The sequence below is a fragment of the Zingiber officinale genome, chromosome 8B (genome assembly GCF_018446385.1).
Source record: "Zingiber officinale cultivar Zhangliang chromosome 8B, Zo_v1.1, whole genome shotgun sequence".
Taxonomy (NCBI): domain Eukaryota; kingdom Viridiplantae; phylum Streptophyta; class Magnoliopsida; order Zingiberales; family Zingiberaceae; genus Zingiber; species Zingiber officinale.
Genome location: NC_056001.1, coordinates 32,928,941 through 32,944,774, shown reverse-complemented (window position 1 = coordinate 32,944,774; position 15,834 = coordinate 32,928,941). Strand labels below are relative to the sequence as shown.

General features: G+C 37.3%; 1 protein-coding gene and 1 long non-coding RNA gene across 2 annotated transcripts; both read right to left on the bottom strand.

The window, feature by feature from the left end:
- Positions 1–7,860: 7,860 nt before the first annotated feature.
- On the bottom strand, positions 7,861–8,328 carry LOC122014632. Its single transcript, XR_006120727.1, has 3 exons — positions 8,316–8,328; positions 8,146–8,246; positions 7,861–7,876 (listed from the first exon to the last, which is right to left on the bottom strand). It is a non-coding gene; the product is annotated as an uncharacterized LOC122014632 (long non-coding RNA).
- Positions 8,329–11,742: 3,414 nt separating this feature from the next.
- Positions 11,743–13,186, bottom strand: LOC122016005 (transcription factor TCP13-like). Its single transcript, XM_042573136.1, has 3 exons — positions 12,967–13,186; positions 11,830–12,604; positions 11,743–11,795 (listed from the first exon to the last, which is right to left on the bottom strand). The coding sequence occupies exon 2, from the start codon at positions 12,601–12,603 to the stop codon at positions 11,899–11,901; it is 705 nt and encodes a 234-aa protein (XP_042429070.1). The 5' UTR covers position 12,604; positions 12,967–13,186; the 3' UTR covers positions 11,743–11,795; positions 11,830–11,898.
- Positions 13,187–15,834: the final 2,648 nt, after the last annotated feature.

The following is a 15,834-nucleotide window of genomic DNA, read 5'->3' as shown; positions in this document are numbered from 1 at the left end:
AAGTAATACAAACTATGTTGTCGATCTGGTCCAAAGGTCCTGAGAGTCTCACACTCCTTTGGTGCTTTCCCGATCGTACAAGGAGAGCATTGTTGCTTTTCTTTGAGCACGGAGTAGAAGAAAAGAATGAGAGAAATTAATACCTTGAGCTATGATCTTGAGGTTCTTTTATAGCACTTTTTTAGTCTACCGATCCTTCAGATTAGTATACCGATCTTGGTCAAACTTAATCCCCACGATCGAGTTTATCGCGATATGAGATCTCATCATTATCAAGTTTATTAGTCAACCAAAAACTTTTTCTAGTCTACCCAACCATGCCACATCACTGGATCCAAGTTCGATCCTTGGGATCGGTCAACCGATCCTTGGTTTGGGTCCAATTCGACTCGAGCCAACTCCACCTTACTCTGGACAATTGGTATGATTGCATTCGTTTGCTCTCCATTTTGACTCCAACTCTAGGTTCTTGCAAAAATAGTCATACAAACACAAGCAAATACTCAAGTCTAATAGGTGGTCTACCTGACATAGTAGGCTTATCTCTTGCTTAGAGTTCACTTCTCTAAGATTTTACCACCTAAGGGTCACTCCCTTAGGATTAAGCTTAACCATGTAACTCTACCTGACCTACTAAGCTTCGTACTTGGAGTTCCTCCAAGATTTTACCACCTAAGGTTCACTCCCTTATGATCAAGCCTAACAAGTAGGTTTCTTGCTTGAATTTCCTCCAAGACTTCTCACCACCTCAGATTCGCTCCCTTAGGATTTTCTCATTGGCAAGTATTGATATAGTCGTGAACGATATCAAAAATGATTTTAAGTACTGAACCCCCTCTAACTACACTAATATAGTATAGAAATGACTCAGGTCGTCTCCCAACGAATGCAACGATAGGATAGTAATCTAGGATTGTTTGTTATTCTTATTTTTGGAGTTTTTAATATGAAAATGGGGGTTTTAGATTAATTCTAAAGCTAACAAATGAAAAGCAAAGCAAGTAGAAAATTAATCTAGTATTGGAATGAAATCTAACTAATCGTCAACAATTAATCCACAACGCATTGTCACTCTACTTTATGATTTAACCATCAACACAATTAAACTAAGGAAGGAAATAGCAAAGCATTAAATGAAACAAAATTTAATAAATGAAAGACAATGCAAGTAATAAAGCTAAACCCAACCTAACTACAATTGTAGAAAATAAAAGACAACATGAAGTAAAGCATAAAACAAAACATAAAGCATGAAATGAAACCTAAGTTAATCTATCCTAATTGCATTCAAATGAAGAACTAGAACTTAAAGAAATTGGAAGAACAAGACAAGCAATAATTAAACAAAGTAAAATGCATCAAATTGAACCTAACTAATGGTTGAAACAATTCATAGAACACTTTGTAGGCATGAATTAAGTTGAACTAAATACGTGCAAAGTAAACATGGAAGATCAAATTTGCTACAAGCATTTAACAAGAAGCATCAACACAAGCAAATTGACACAATGAATAAACATTAACATGAATAAAACTAAGTTAACTAAACCACAATCCACACTTCAACTTCAATTCCAAGAACTACCCTTCGCCGTCACACGAAAGACCCGACTCCGGAACCCCCAAAGCCAGTGGTCAGCAGTGAAGAACCGGTGGACAGCTTGCTTCGACAACAACGATGGAGATGAACGAATCTTCCAACGAAGAACCCCTCACTGGAAGTTAACCAAAAATGGAGATGTTGTGAAATGGAATGAACCACCGCTATTGCCTCCTTGCCCTGCCGCCTGAACCCCAGGTGGTAAAGTTGCCAGAAAGTAGCTGGAAGGTGGAGATCACACTGGAGAACCCCTCCGGCGAGGTGGATGATTTGAATTACTGCCGAAACTCGCTGCTCCTGCCACTTGTGCTCGCTGTCGTTGCCACTCGGAATCAAGAAGCTAAGGAGTGGACTGTGGATGGCCGGTCGACGGCAATGAAGAGAAGAAGAGGGGTCGCCGACCGGTGGTGAGGAAGAAGGAAGGGGGAAGTTGTCGCGAGCCCTACCTTGTCGCCGCAGAAAATCGCGAGGAAGAGGTCGCCTCCTTCTATGTCGTCGCGTGTGAAGCCTTAAGAGAGGGTTTTCTCTCTTTCGATCTGGGCCGCCCATCTTGATAAGGAAGATAGATGAAAATCTGGCCGTCGAATCACGAGATGAGCGGTCTAGATCGTTGGAAATTAAATTGACAATGATTTGTTCAACCAGTCTATGTGGCTCCAGATCCGAATGGAGGGTTGGATTATTAGATTTGAGTGACGGAACAAGATCCTGATCTGGATCAACAGTTCACACTGATTCAGCTTGATCTCCTCCGTTTGACTTCCAAATCAGGTCAAATTCGATCCGGCTTGACCCTAATCCATGGCTCTTTGAATTTTCTACAAAACCACATAAAAATATGAAATTAAATTCCACAATTTGTAAGAAATTTACAATAAAGTCCAAAATAGATTCTACTCATAAAATATAATATAAATACAAAAGTAAGCATGCGATAAGGTAAAAATGTCAAGAATAAGAGTCAAAATAATGAACAAAAATGTTAGTTATCAAGTATCCAGTCATTTTGACCTGCTTGGACTTACCACTTGTCAGACATCAAGTTATCTTTGACCTGCTTAAACTTTCTCTTGCTTAACATCCGGTTCACACTTAACCTACTAGGACTTTCCCTTGTCAAACATCTTGTCACCCTTGACCTGCTTGGAATTTTCCTTGATAGTCATCCAGTCAACCTTTGACCTGACTAAACTTTACATTTGTTAGTCATTTAGTAAACCTTGACCTGACTAGACTTATCTCACTTCCAAATATCAGGTCATGTTTATTGGTACAGTTGGTACCAATGATAAAACCTAAGTTTTGATAAATGATGAATGGATTAAAGATATATGTATTGTAATCTAACCTTTCTACCAAGTGTGCAGGACTTGACTAGTCTGACACCAGGCTGAAATTCAGTTAGGTCTGGAGGACCTACTAGTTGGTGTAAAAGTCCAGATAGGTCAAGGAGTAACCTAATATCTGGTAGAAAGTCTGACTGGGTCTGCAGGACCTGACAACTGGACAAATTATATTCTAATTGGGTCTGCGAACCTGATAACTGACGAGAAGACCTGGTGAACCAAAGTAGAGTCAAGCGATTCTACATGGTAAGTAAGGTATGTCACTGGAGGAGAGTGTTTCAGTAAGGATGAGTCACAATTAGGGATTTTAGACGCAGGTCTAGTTTAGGTCCATTTTTGTAACCTAGATTGAGATTGTGACTAGACCTTAGTCTTAGGAAGATAGGATCTAATTAATAATACTTATATAAATTGTGCTAACTTTGCTTTACAAGTTAAATATTTTTCTATTAGCCTAACATATTTTTGCAGGAGCAAAAACTAAGTTAAGCCTCGGATGAACAATGTATGAGGCACCTTGAAGGGTCTTGGAGGCACCTCGGAGGGGCATGAAGGCGCCCTCACACGGATAGAATTTGCGGATAAGGTTTTTCTATGGGGAGGTGTCCTGGAGAGTGTTGGAGGTGCCTCAGAGTGCTTCGGAGGCGCCTCAGAGAGCTTTGAAGGCGACCTCCAGAGGATAAAATCCCAAGTTGTGGAAGTTATCATTTTCGAAGATAAGGCGATCAGATTTGCTGCTGGAGCCGCATTGGACGAAGTTTGAGGGGCCCTCAATAGCCTATATAAGTCCTATTCGAGCAACCTTCAGTTAAGTATCTATTCAATTATGAGCTTCATCGACTCTTCTGCTTCTTCGACTTCACTATATTAGTGCACTACTGCTCTGATAACATCTGACCACTGCCGACAAACCGACTCCGACACATGGGCCTGTTCAGATTCTACATCGTTAAAGTGTTGGTAATAATTTAATATTCTTATACTTTTTCATACTTGCAAAAAGGGAAGTGTAGGCTGTTACACTTTCCTAATTTCCATACTTATATTGTATTCCCTCTTCTAGTGGTTCTCGAAGAGGTTTTTAGTGAATTGCTCATCAATACAGTCCGAGAGATTGCAGGTCTTGGGGTAGGAGTCGTCGAAGGCTTGAAACCAAATAACTCCTCATTGACTTGTGTTTTTCGATTTCTACTTTATTTTATTCCACTGCGTACTCAAGTTTAAAAACTGAAAAAGATAGATTTTTAAAACCACGTGATTCATCCACCCCCCCCTCCCCCTCTAACGCGCTAACAATCTTACAATGTTTGAATCAATCCTTGATCAAATTTAACCAAATATAGGTATATTATCAAACATCGATCGAAACCCTGAAAGTTGATTACACCAATATTGTCATGTCGAATCCAACTATTTAAACTTACAGAATGACTCTTTCCTGACATATTTTACAATCATCAGTCGACTGCTAAAGTCTACAATCAACTTATCATGAACAGTTGAATCTCGTAGTAGAGTTTTGAACTCTATTTGCTCAAATAAGGACATTAGTTTACTAATGCACTCTATTAGTAGACTGGTCACAATGAGTCAAGTTTTGAAGTTTTTGTACATTGCTACAATATCTATTAGTCAGCTGATAAAATACATTAGTTGACTGTTACTATAGTAAAAAAAAATGTTCATAGTTATTGTAGCAACACTGTAGTAATATTATAGCAGTACTGTAACAACCCTATTTTTGAGGTTTTGCATCCATCAGTCAATTGATACACCTTATCAATCGACTTATAGGCTTATTTAGCCTTACCAAGCTAAATTTTCATCTTGTTTGGTATCCAGTTAACCTCAACGTACTAAGGTTTCCTTTGCTCAACATCTAGTCACCCTTGACATATCGAGACACTACAACAAAAACTGCAAACGACAACGGATATTATCCGTTGTCGTAGGGTCAAAAAACCGTTGTAACTGAGGGTGTTGTAGAATGTATTGCCCTACGACAACGGTTTTGAAACCGTTGTCTTTGTAGACATTTGACAACGGTTTTTATCCGTTGTTGTTTATATGCTCAAAATTTGGCTACGAAGGATACGACAACGTTTTAAAACCGTTGTGGTAGACTTTTTTTACAACAGATATAAACTGTTGTGGTAGATAATATTTGACTCGTTTTATTTTTTTACAACAGTTTTAATATATTTTACAACGGATAAAACTGTTGTCTTTTATCACTTTTTACAAAAAAATTCCGTTGTGATTTACCTAGTTTTTACAACATTTTTAACTGTTGTCTTTAATGTTCATTAATACCAAACAACTAATCTTATTTTAATATAAGCAAACCACCAATACAAAACTAAATATTTACTAGATTAAATCCAAAATAAACATCCATATATAATTCATCTTGTAGCCACATATATTACAAAAATATACAAAATGAGTTGTTACTCATCAAAATACACATGTTTTCCATTACTGTTCTCCATATACATTAAATCACATGTTTTCCATTTGTTGTTCTCCATATGACTTTTAATTTACAAATTAGCAAGGCAAGCTACATCCTAACAAAGCTCACTCCTTGCATAAAAAATCTCAAGCCTCACGAATTGGCCGAGTTACGTACCTGCAAGAGGAAAATTAAACAAAACTTATCAATTCCAGTTTAGATTTATTCATATAAATCTACATAAAATACAAACAATATAACCAACTTATAGTCTAAGAAATAAAACTTATGCAATACAAACTTATGCAATACAAGAAATTTCAGGATTTCACATAGCTCTAATATAAAGCAATTCCATGACGACACTCAATTCCAGAATTCCAGAATTCTGATTTAGATTTATTCATATAAATCTACATAAAATACAAGCAATATAACCAACTTATAGTCTTAGAATTTAACTTATGCAATACAAACTTATGCAATACAAGCAATTCCAAGATAAAAGAAACAAATCAACTATTCAAATGTCTATTTAGGATGCAGACTGGCACCATATTCAACTACACAAGCAAGTCTATTCATGTCAGAGATTACGATCATACTCATGTTGAACACTATATCAAGTCTAAGTAACATAGACATGGAACAGTTGCAGCATTGGCACCATATTCAACTACACAAGCATTATCATACTAGAGATTTGAATGAACATTAGTTATCAAATTTCGTAAACAGTAAGCAGTAGAGTACTAGCCTTGTATGTTAAACTTGTTGAATGTACAATATCTCATAAGAAAGTTTACCTTTAATGCTATCACAATAATCACATCAGAGAGAATACACAAATCAATGAACTGATCCATAGTGAGTCTTAGCTCTTCAAGAACCTGAAAAATAAGGATGAGGATAAATACAGTAATTCAATTAGCAATAAGCAGAATAATTCCATCACAAAGATTTTTTTGGAACTAGGATCCATTAAATGACGGAGAAATTCTAGCACACTAAAGTGTCCCAATAAAAGTACTTGTTATGCATAAGCAATGACCTCAATTGTTGTGTTAAGATCGTTAGTTGCATCTTCCCTCTTTAAATATCTAAAGAATAAAATAAGCTTAGAGATTATCATTATCTTGCAAAAAAAAAAAAAAGGAGGGGAACAATGACAAAAATGTAAAGACTAGCTTTTTGGCAAGTTCTTGTTTCTTCAGCTCTGGAGATTGACCGTCAAATACATATCTGGCATCAAAAAAATGATAATAAAATATTGTGGCTGAATGAGAAATAAAATGATATTTAGACATGTAAATGGACTTACATTGGCTCGATACATGCTTCTAATAATCTGATAGTTCGATTGAACATCCCTTGTAAATGACTTATTGGCCATACAAAATGTCAAGAGTTAGAAGAAGAAATAAAGAAGTCTAAGTCAAGCATAAATTTTTCTCAAAATTAGAGCACTTTAACATTTATCATCAACAACAAGATGGAATAGAAGTGTAAGATCACCTTGTAACTTCGCCAGTCTGGTTAGTAAGAGTGTTCATGTCAGTTCTTCCGACAACGATCTGACAACTTTCACTAACCAAACAAGACCAATTTTCTTTGTCTACAAGTCGGTTGAGAAAGAAACGACTTTAAACTCATTGTTTTCACAAGCTCTACTATAAATTGTGTTCATCATACAAGCTTTCTTCTAGAAGCGCAGGAGATGGATATGGCAAACAAACTAATTAAATTGTTCTAGCCCATGGCAATGACAGACTAAACCATTAGAAGTTTGTAGGATTATCAGTTGCTTCACTCAAACCAATTCTAACTCTCAGGCAACAGTATTCAACTATATTCCTCGATGATAAATATGGCTAACACAGTTCCCAAGAAAAAACATTTTCCAGATTCATACAAAGTCAACTCACATGAATAGAGTCTAATTGCAAATTACCATCATGGCATACACAAGGACTATAGAACATAAACCAAAAAAGAAAACTAGTTTACCTGAGCATCGTACAATAACTAGAGTAGCAAATACAACAGAGATGCCAAAGATGGAGTCAGAGAATCCCCTACACAATTAAGTTAGTACACTTCAATTACAAGACCTTGAAGGGAATAACAATAACTACACACTGCGGAATTTCATCAAACAATTTTACATGTCTACCTCTCCAGCCCAAGCAAAGAAGCCACAGCAGTAACGACATAGAAAAATCCAAGCATAATTGATTAAAATTCCATAGTTCAACCTCATAAATTGCAAAATAAGGGGAAAATAGAGAAGCGACGGCCTAAAAAAAAAGAAACGCTTCTGACAGAGGAATGAGTAGACGGCATGCCTCCCGACCGAACTGCCGCCCTGAAGTCATGTAGTGTGTATATCGATTACATGGAAACTAGCCAGCATTGTAAATTGTGAAGTCCGGAGTACTGAAATCCTCTAATTCTTCTGGTGTAGGACGGATGCACCTACGATCCTTCCAATTATTTCATGCAAAAGAGAGTTTTTCTTCTTCTAGTTTACATGTTTTCCCTTGACATTAAGGAGAGAAAGAGGAGATAGTTAGCTCACTAACACTAATATATGCATATGTATGATCCATTGTGCTACTAACACAACTATGATTCACTACTAGAGATCAACTGAACCAACGCAAAGATGACTTATCTGGATAATTGTCGAACTGTAGAGTTGAAGAGCATCTGTAGCATTCTTATTAGTAGTATTTTTCACTTACATGTTGTGCATGAACAGGGAATGATAGGCCCTTGCAGAGACAATTTGAACTTTGATTCGATGCTCGGGATCCCAGTTGAGGAATTGGTCATTCACAAATACCTTGTATCATTCAGATGGCATATTAGGATCTATGAGGAATTACATCAAACACTTGATGTGCATGTGTACCTTATCCAAAGAGGTGAGGTGTTAATAGATCAAACTTCAAATAACTTCCTCCCTCAGATGAAGATGAAATAGTTACTTATGGAATTACAAAATTAACCAAAAAGCAGAACTGAAACCCCAAAACTAGACAACAGAACGACAGCAAAACAATTTAAAGGAAAACTGAATTCAACCAGAAGTAAAATAGTTGTAGATTTTGAAAACTCATCATGGCATCCTCTATCTGCCCTTTTGTATCCGGTTACTTCCTTTGAGAACTTACAAGGGAAATCAGTAAAACATATTTTTTGTATCACCAAACTTCACAACACGATATTTCATATCTACATTCATGTATGTACCAACAATATGGTATAGGGCCAAAATGCACATACCTGATGAAGTACGATTGGTTTGTTGGCGAAATCAACCAATGGCTTTGGGAAACTTAGTGTCAAAGGATGGAGGCGAGTGCCAAATCCCCCAACAAGGATGAGTGCTTTCATGGTGTATAATTGCTTTACTTCTATAAATCAGGTGGAAGATCTGAAGACCAAGCAACAAACCAAATTTGTTAAGCCTTGTATATATGATGAATCTTAAGTTAATCACAGAGAACGCAAAACTAAGTTCGCCAGATCTGTCACAAGAAAAGAAGACAAAAGCTAAAGACTTTCAGCATTTAGCATTAAAATCTAATTCTGGAACTCCATAAATCACCCGGAAAAGATCAAGAACTCACCGCAATTCAAAGCGATAGCCAGCGAGAAAAGAACAAATGAAATACAATAGAAGAAGAGGTTCGGGATCTCACCAAAAAAAGATATTTTTTATTTCAGGATTCGACGAGATTCCTAGACAAAAAGAGCCGATCCTGCCCGTGAGAAAGAGGAGAAGAGGAAGATCACGACGATCTTCAAAGCCCACCTATGACCACCAAAGAAGATCAACGACAAAATCGTTCTTTTTCTCCTAGTAGAAAACAAGAGTAAATGCAAAAATCTCTCGGAAACAGAATCTTGACATGGAATCGGGGAAGCGGAACCTAAAGTGATCATCTTCGAAGCGCCAACCAATCTAGAAGAAGCTTCCTCCGCCGCTCCCCTGCGAAACTCCACACAAACCGCGCTGCCTTCACCAGCGGCGCGCTGTCGTCGTGGCAGATCCCGTTCTCCGGTTTCTCCCTCCCGTGCGTCTGGATCTTCGGCAGCCCATTGGAGAACGCCGCCGCTCACCAGGAAATGAGAAGGAGCACAACGTCGTATGAGGAGAGGGAAAGATAAATGGCTTAGGTTTGGGAACGCGAAAACACGGCGCCGAAAAGAAAACAGTGAGGGAAAGGAAAACAGCGAAGGGGGGAAATGACCAAATTCAACTACAACGGTTTTTTGAAAACTGTTGTCGTAGCCGCTAAAAACGCGGATAAAGACAACGGTTTATAAAACCGTTGTAAAAAGTGTTGTCGTTTTAAAAAAAAGTCGCTCAATGACAACAGTTTTGCTAAAACCGTTGTCTTTTATATTTAATGGGGAGTTCAAAGACAACGATTTTGGCAAAAACCGTTGTCTTTGAGCAAATACGCAACGCTTTCTCTTAAAACCGTTGTCGTAGGGGTGTTGTCGTTTGCAGTTTTTGTTGTAGTGAGACTTCATGCGCCAAGCATCTGGTCACTCTTGATTTACCAGGACTTCATCCATGCCAAACATCCGATCTTTCTTGACCTGTTTAGACTTCCTATCACTAAGTATCTAGTTAACTATGACTCACTTAGACTTTCTATCTCATACTAACTCCATATTAGACTTCCTGACTGCCAAGTGTCTTCTCACTCATGACCTATTTGGACTTCCCACTTGCCAACTTCCTATTAGACTTCCAATCAACAAGGAGTTGGTAAGAGAAAAGTCCAAATGAGTTATGGAGAATCAAACACTTGGCATAAGAAGCAAAACCCAAGTTGGTCAAGGTTGATCAGACACTTGACATGAGATGGATGAAGACCAAGCGGAGCATGAATAATCAGACACTTCAAATGTGGATAGGTTGAGAAGGACTGAATGTTAGGTAAGTATGAAAAGTCCTAATAGATCATGGAAGACCGAATGTTAGGTGAGTATGAAATTCCAAAAAAGGTCAAGAAAGATTGAATGCTTAGCATGGGCAAAGGAAGTCCTAGTAGATTAAGGTTGACCGAATATTAAACAACGAAAATCCTAGTAGATCAAGATGGACCGGATGTTGGGCCCAGTGTTCTCCTTAACCTATTTGGACTTCTCTTCTCACGCCTAACATTTAGTCCTTCTTGACTTGTCAGGACTTCTACCATTGTCGAGTGTCCGGTCAACCTTGACCCACTTGGACTTCACCCATACTAATTGTCCGGTTCTCCATGACCTACTTGGACTTCACCTTTGCTAACTTCTTGTTCGACTTTCAACCACCAAGTGTCTGGTCAACCGTGATGCACTTGAATTTCTCCACTTGTCAACTCCTTATTGGACTTCCGAATGTCAAGTATTTAGTCAACCATTACCCAATTAAATTGTTTTTTCGTTGTCAAGTATCTACTAAAATTTGACCTACTTGATTTTTCACTTAAACATCCACATCAATTTTGGTTAACCAGACCAAGGTTGATTGCATCGATAATCTTCCTCTCTAACAAACTCTCCTTCTACTAATCGTTTTGCTTTCGTCAACAAACATATTGATCAAATATTGAAATTCAACTCGAGTCAACTAGAGTTTGGTCAACCTTGATCAGAGGTCAATTGCATCAACAAATTTATCCAATTTGAACCATCCATTTAGTCTAATTTCCACTCGGCTCACTTTGCCTATACAAACTAATTGACCCATCCAACTAGCCCTTGGGTGACACAAGGCTTTAATAGCTTGACTTCTTTTACCCATTTGGCCAATCCAACCTCTCTAACATGACTACTTTGTTACTCAAGAAACTAATTTGTCGCACCCTACTCGTTTGACTCAACCAACCTACCTGCCCCATGTAGTTCACTCGAATGAATTGGTCTGATTACTTCATCTAACTGCCTGATTCAACTAACCTAATAAGTTCATCGGATCCCTTTCACTTAATTACTAATTCATTCACTTAACCAGTCTAATTGGACTGATTAACTCAATCGAATGTATTATCTTTAAGATACAAAATTGAATAAAGAACATTTATTGTTATAAAAATATAGGAACAATCATAGTAAGAGAATTAATATTTTATAATTATTTTATAATGAAACATAAAACTATTTATCCTTCTACTAAATTCATGAAGGGCTGAATAATTAATCTAATTCACCATAAATGAATGAAGAGTATTATCATAAGCAAAGTAGGAGAATTATCTGTTGATTCTAGTAGTCATTGTGCATAAACTTCAAACTATACAAACGCACACATATATATATGATCACATTTATTCCTTTAATTAGTACTAAATATCAACTTTGTCATCATACTGATCATCACTCCAAACACATTATATATATATATATATATATATATATATATATATATATATATATATATATCCCTATCTCTTTCAAAATCATGTATGAAAATCAAAGACTGCTACAAATACAAATTACTGATCATGATGAAGAGTTCTGAAAGCCTCATTTGGAGAGGCATTGCCTTGGCATGATAATGCTGTTGTTGTGCCCAATAAGTGGCCATACTGCTTTGCTTCCTGCACACCATTTGATGCAGCAGCCATGTATGATGCAAGAATAGTTATAGGTATGTAGCCGCCATTTGCAGGGTCTAACTGATAGTAGGGATTGTTTGTCAACTCATTGTTCTCCCATGCTACACCCAAATTCCCTCCCCTCACTTCCACTTCCTTCCCTTTGCAGGTCCTTGAATCATCAATGTCCTGATAGTTTGCACCTGAAGTGGTGTTAGGGTTTGCTATTTGAGGCATCAGTGGGAAGAGATGATCATGGCCGTGGTCATATTCTCCTTGCAGCATCTCAAGTGGGGGCAGCTTGTCGATCTCATGCTGAGCAGCGTTGATGAGCCAGTCCACCACTTTGCTCGGCTGGCTAAGCCCTAGCCTGTCTTGGAGGTCATACAACTGGATGGCTGTCGGCACCGACAGCCGCACACGCCGGTCCCTCAGCCCGCGGATAGTCCTCACCTTGCTGTGCCGGTCCTTGCCCCCAAATGATCGGGAGACGCGCACGATCCTCGGGTTCTTGAGCATCGCCGTCCACCCTGCCCGCGAAGAAGTCGGCTGAGCCTTGCCTTCATTGGTGATCACAGCTCTTTCTCTTGAGCTTTGGATCATCCTATAATTGATACAATTAATATAGAAAATTAACAAAGAAAAACAAAAGAAAGAGAAAGATTTGGATCATCCTTTAATTGATACAATATAGAAAATTAACAAAGATAAAGAAAGAGAAAGAGAAAGAGAAAGAGAAAGAAGTTTTTCATGAACACAGATCTGGAAATAAAAAACAATCTGAGTAATTAAGAAATCTCGATCTACATGAATTGGCTCAACATCAAGATCCATAAATATGAAAGCATGCATATCCCCCATGATCATTCAATTCCGGCCCCTAGAACAGTGCTTTTAATTGAAATTCAGAAGGAAATGTGCTCCAAAACTTAGTAAGTGAAGAAGAGTATACTGAGGCTGACTTACTTGCAAATGCAAATCTCCAAAAGCAAGAACTATTACAACAGTCTCCGAGCTCTTCGATTGCAGTTCCGAATGTCGAAAACTAAACCACAAGGCATGACTTTAACAGATGCTAGCTAGGTCTGCAGTAACACTGAAAGGGGGAGAAAAGGCAGTCCATTTGCCAACATGTGGTGGAAGTTTATGCCCATCAAAGAGACAGCCAAGTAGTATAGATCCCTCTTCTTTGCATCATTGTCATATGATTAATTATATTGACTAGTTATGGCTTTGTTTGGAAGGGTATTTTGGACTAAACAAGTTAGAGATATTTCTTGAGCCACGATATGTTTTGATCACATGAATAGGCTTAAATATTTGCAAATTGTTTAGTTTTTTTAATTAAGTTTTTAGATCTAGATGAGTATGTGTGTGTGTGTCCTTTGTAGCGGCTATTTGATGTTTTTACTTACAAATGAAAATATAAATAAAGAACTATAATAAATATTAGCATCTGTAGTTAAAAACTTTAATGGTAAAATAACTTAAACAATAATGATTAAGCATCAGAAATGTTAGAAGAGAAAAGGGAGGGCCGTTGTCAAGGTGTATGATTTGGCCAAGAATTTAATTGTTAATTTTTAATGGCCATCAACGTCGTTGAAAGAGGACTAATATTCATAGAAAATCTTCAGAGGCCCTTAAAATTCGTCTAGAAATTAGGGTTACAAACTAAACTTCTTAAAAGTAAAATTCTATCCAAAAACTCTAATTTATACACTTGTAGAAGCACTTTAGATCCAAGCTTCTAATGATTTTTTGCGACGAAGCAAAAGGAACTAAGGTGCATTGTGATTCAAAATATCGAAGCAAACTTGGCATATAAATCACAAAGCATCTAGTGAACCCACCCTACTTTGCACATGTACTATCAACACATGGCTTTCATTGTTAAACGACATAACTAGTTCCTCCTACAATTCATCTAAATAGATATCAATATATAGGTCAAGAATACAAAAGCATAATAGACAGTCAAAGTTATTCATGACTATGAATCTTTAGATTATTCATAATAATTGGAGCCATGTCCTTCATTACTATTGCACACATAGACATAGTGTTTGGTATTGTGCCACTTTAAACTTTATTGGCTTTATATAAACACTTGGTTGTCTATATCTTGTATGGAAAAGAGAAAAGACATGTACATGCAAATGCACACACTTGAAACCCTAATTCAGAAGGTACCACATAGGCTAGGGGACCATGTTTGTACATATCAGAAGCTCTTTAAGGCATGCACCCACCTACACCAATGCCTTAATACATAGGACCACAAAAGTTTTGGCAGCCTTCTTTGGCTGAACAGTTCAGGATGCAAAGCAAGTTAAACTAGCCATGCAGTGCATTGAAGGTTTGAGACTGATGATTAGCTTCATAAGCATCAAGGTGAGTGACCAATCCTTGAGATTAGCACTGTCTCAAGCCTTATGAATGAGTGTTTGCAGCAAGTGTGTTCTGGTGGCCTGAAAAGGGCTGAGGATCCCTGAACCATGCAGCAGCAGTCACATGACTACCAACATTTTTAGGGTTTTGAAGTCATGTGTGTATGGGTGAATTAGCTTCAAGCTTAGCTTGCTAGAGAGAGATGAAGGAGTTTGCTTAATTTGCTTTGGGTGAGGAAGGCAGAGGTGGTCCTGAGAGTCAAAGCAAGAAAATGGATCATGAATGGAGATTGGACAGACTTGAGCAGTAGTGAGAAAGAAGGGAAGAGTGAGGATGGAGCAGGAGTGCAGTCTCTCCTTAGGCAATGGCAGGAGGTGAGCAGACGGCATGTAGATAGGGGTGAGTAAAAGATATTAGTTAAATTGAATTAACCTATTCAAAAGTTGTTAATTTGAAAATTCAGTTTTTTAAAAAATATATCAATTTTTTTAGTTCCATTTTGATTTTAAATTTTACAAATCAGTTAAATTTATTAAAACCAAGTTTCATCAGTCAACTACTATTCGACTGATATACCTAAATCACACTACACAACTCTACGCAACGCAATTGATAAAATAGACTGATTCAATTATACAATATAATCGATTGATGATATCGTCAATTGACGGGTCAATTAATTTGATAATCTATTGAGTAAATCAATTTTATATCAATTTTGATGTTGTAAAATTCGGATTCAATTTGTTAAAAAAACCAATTTAATTGATTTCGATTAATTTAATTTTAAATAGATTGTTCACCCCCTATGCGTAGAGCCAACAAGTGTAAGGTTAAGTGTGTTTGGTAAAAAAAAATATAATGTAATGAAAACCTGATTCCACCCTTATTAAGTATAATATTTATTAATAACTTGTCATATAGTAAAATGAGCAAGTTGGGTGGGCAGATCGATCTCACAAAATAGGAGGGCTAGTCGAGTTGAATTGGTTTGTCGAGTTGAGTTGGTGTGCGAGCTAATTTGGCTTATTGTGTCGGCTAGGGAAAGTGAATTAAGTCAAGCGAACTATTAGCGTCAAGCAATGATTGGTTAAATCAATTCAGCAGGAAGAATAAATCAAGTTGATCGGATAAGATAGATCGAGTGAATTGACCAAATTAGGCGTATACTGAGAAAATGAGACAAATTGGAAACTCTAAAACAGGCTCGATGAACTATATAATTCAAATTGGTAGAAAGAATCATATGAATAAAAGGGTTAAAAGTACACAAACATTTCATTAGTTATACAATTCTATTATTGCAACCAAACAAGAATGATCTTGATACGGTGATAAGAGCCCACCAAGAGCGGGTCAAGGATGGAAGTAGTAGATAATGTGGAGGTCAAAGTCAAGATTAACGTAGAGGTCAAAATTAAGGCGGTCAATGTCAGAGAGCCA

Excerpts from the sequence above, each read along its gene's own strand:
- LOC122016005 (XM_042573136.1), bottom strand. The coding sequence starts at position 12,603 with ATGATCCAAAGCTCAAGAGAAAGAGCTGTGATCACCAATGAAGGCAAG.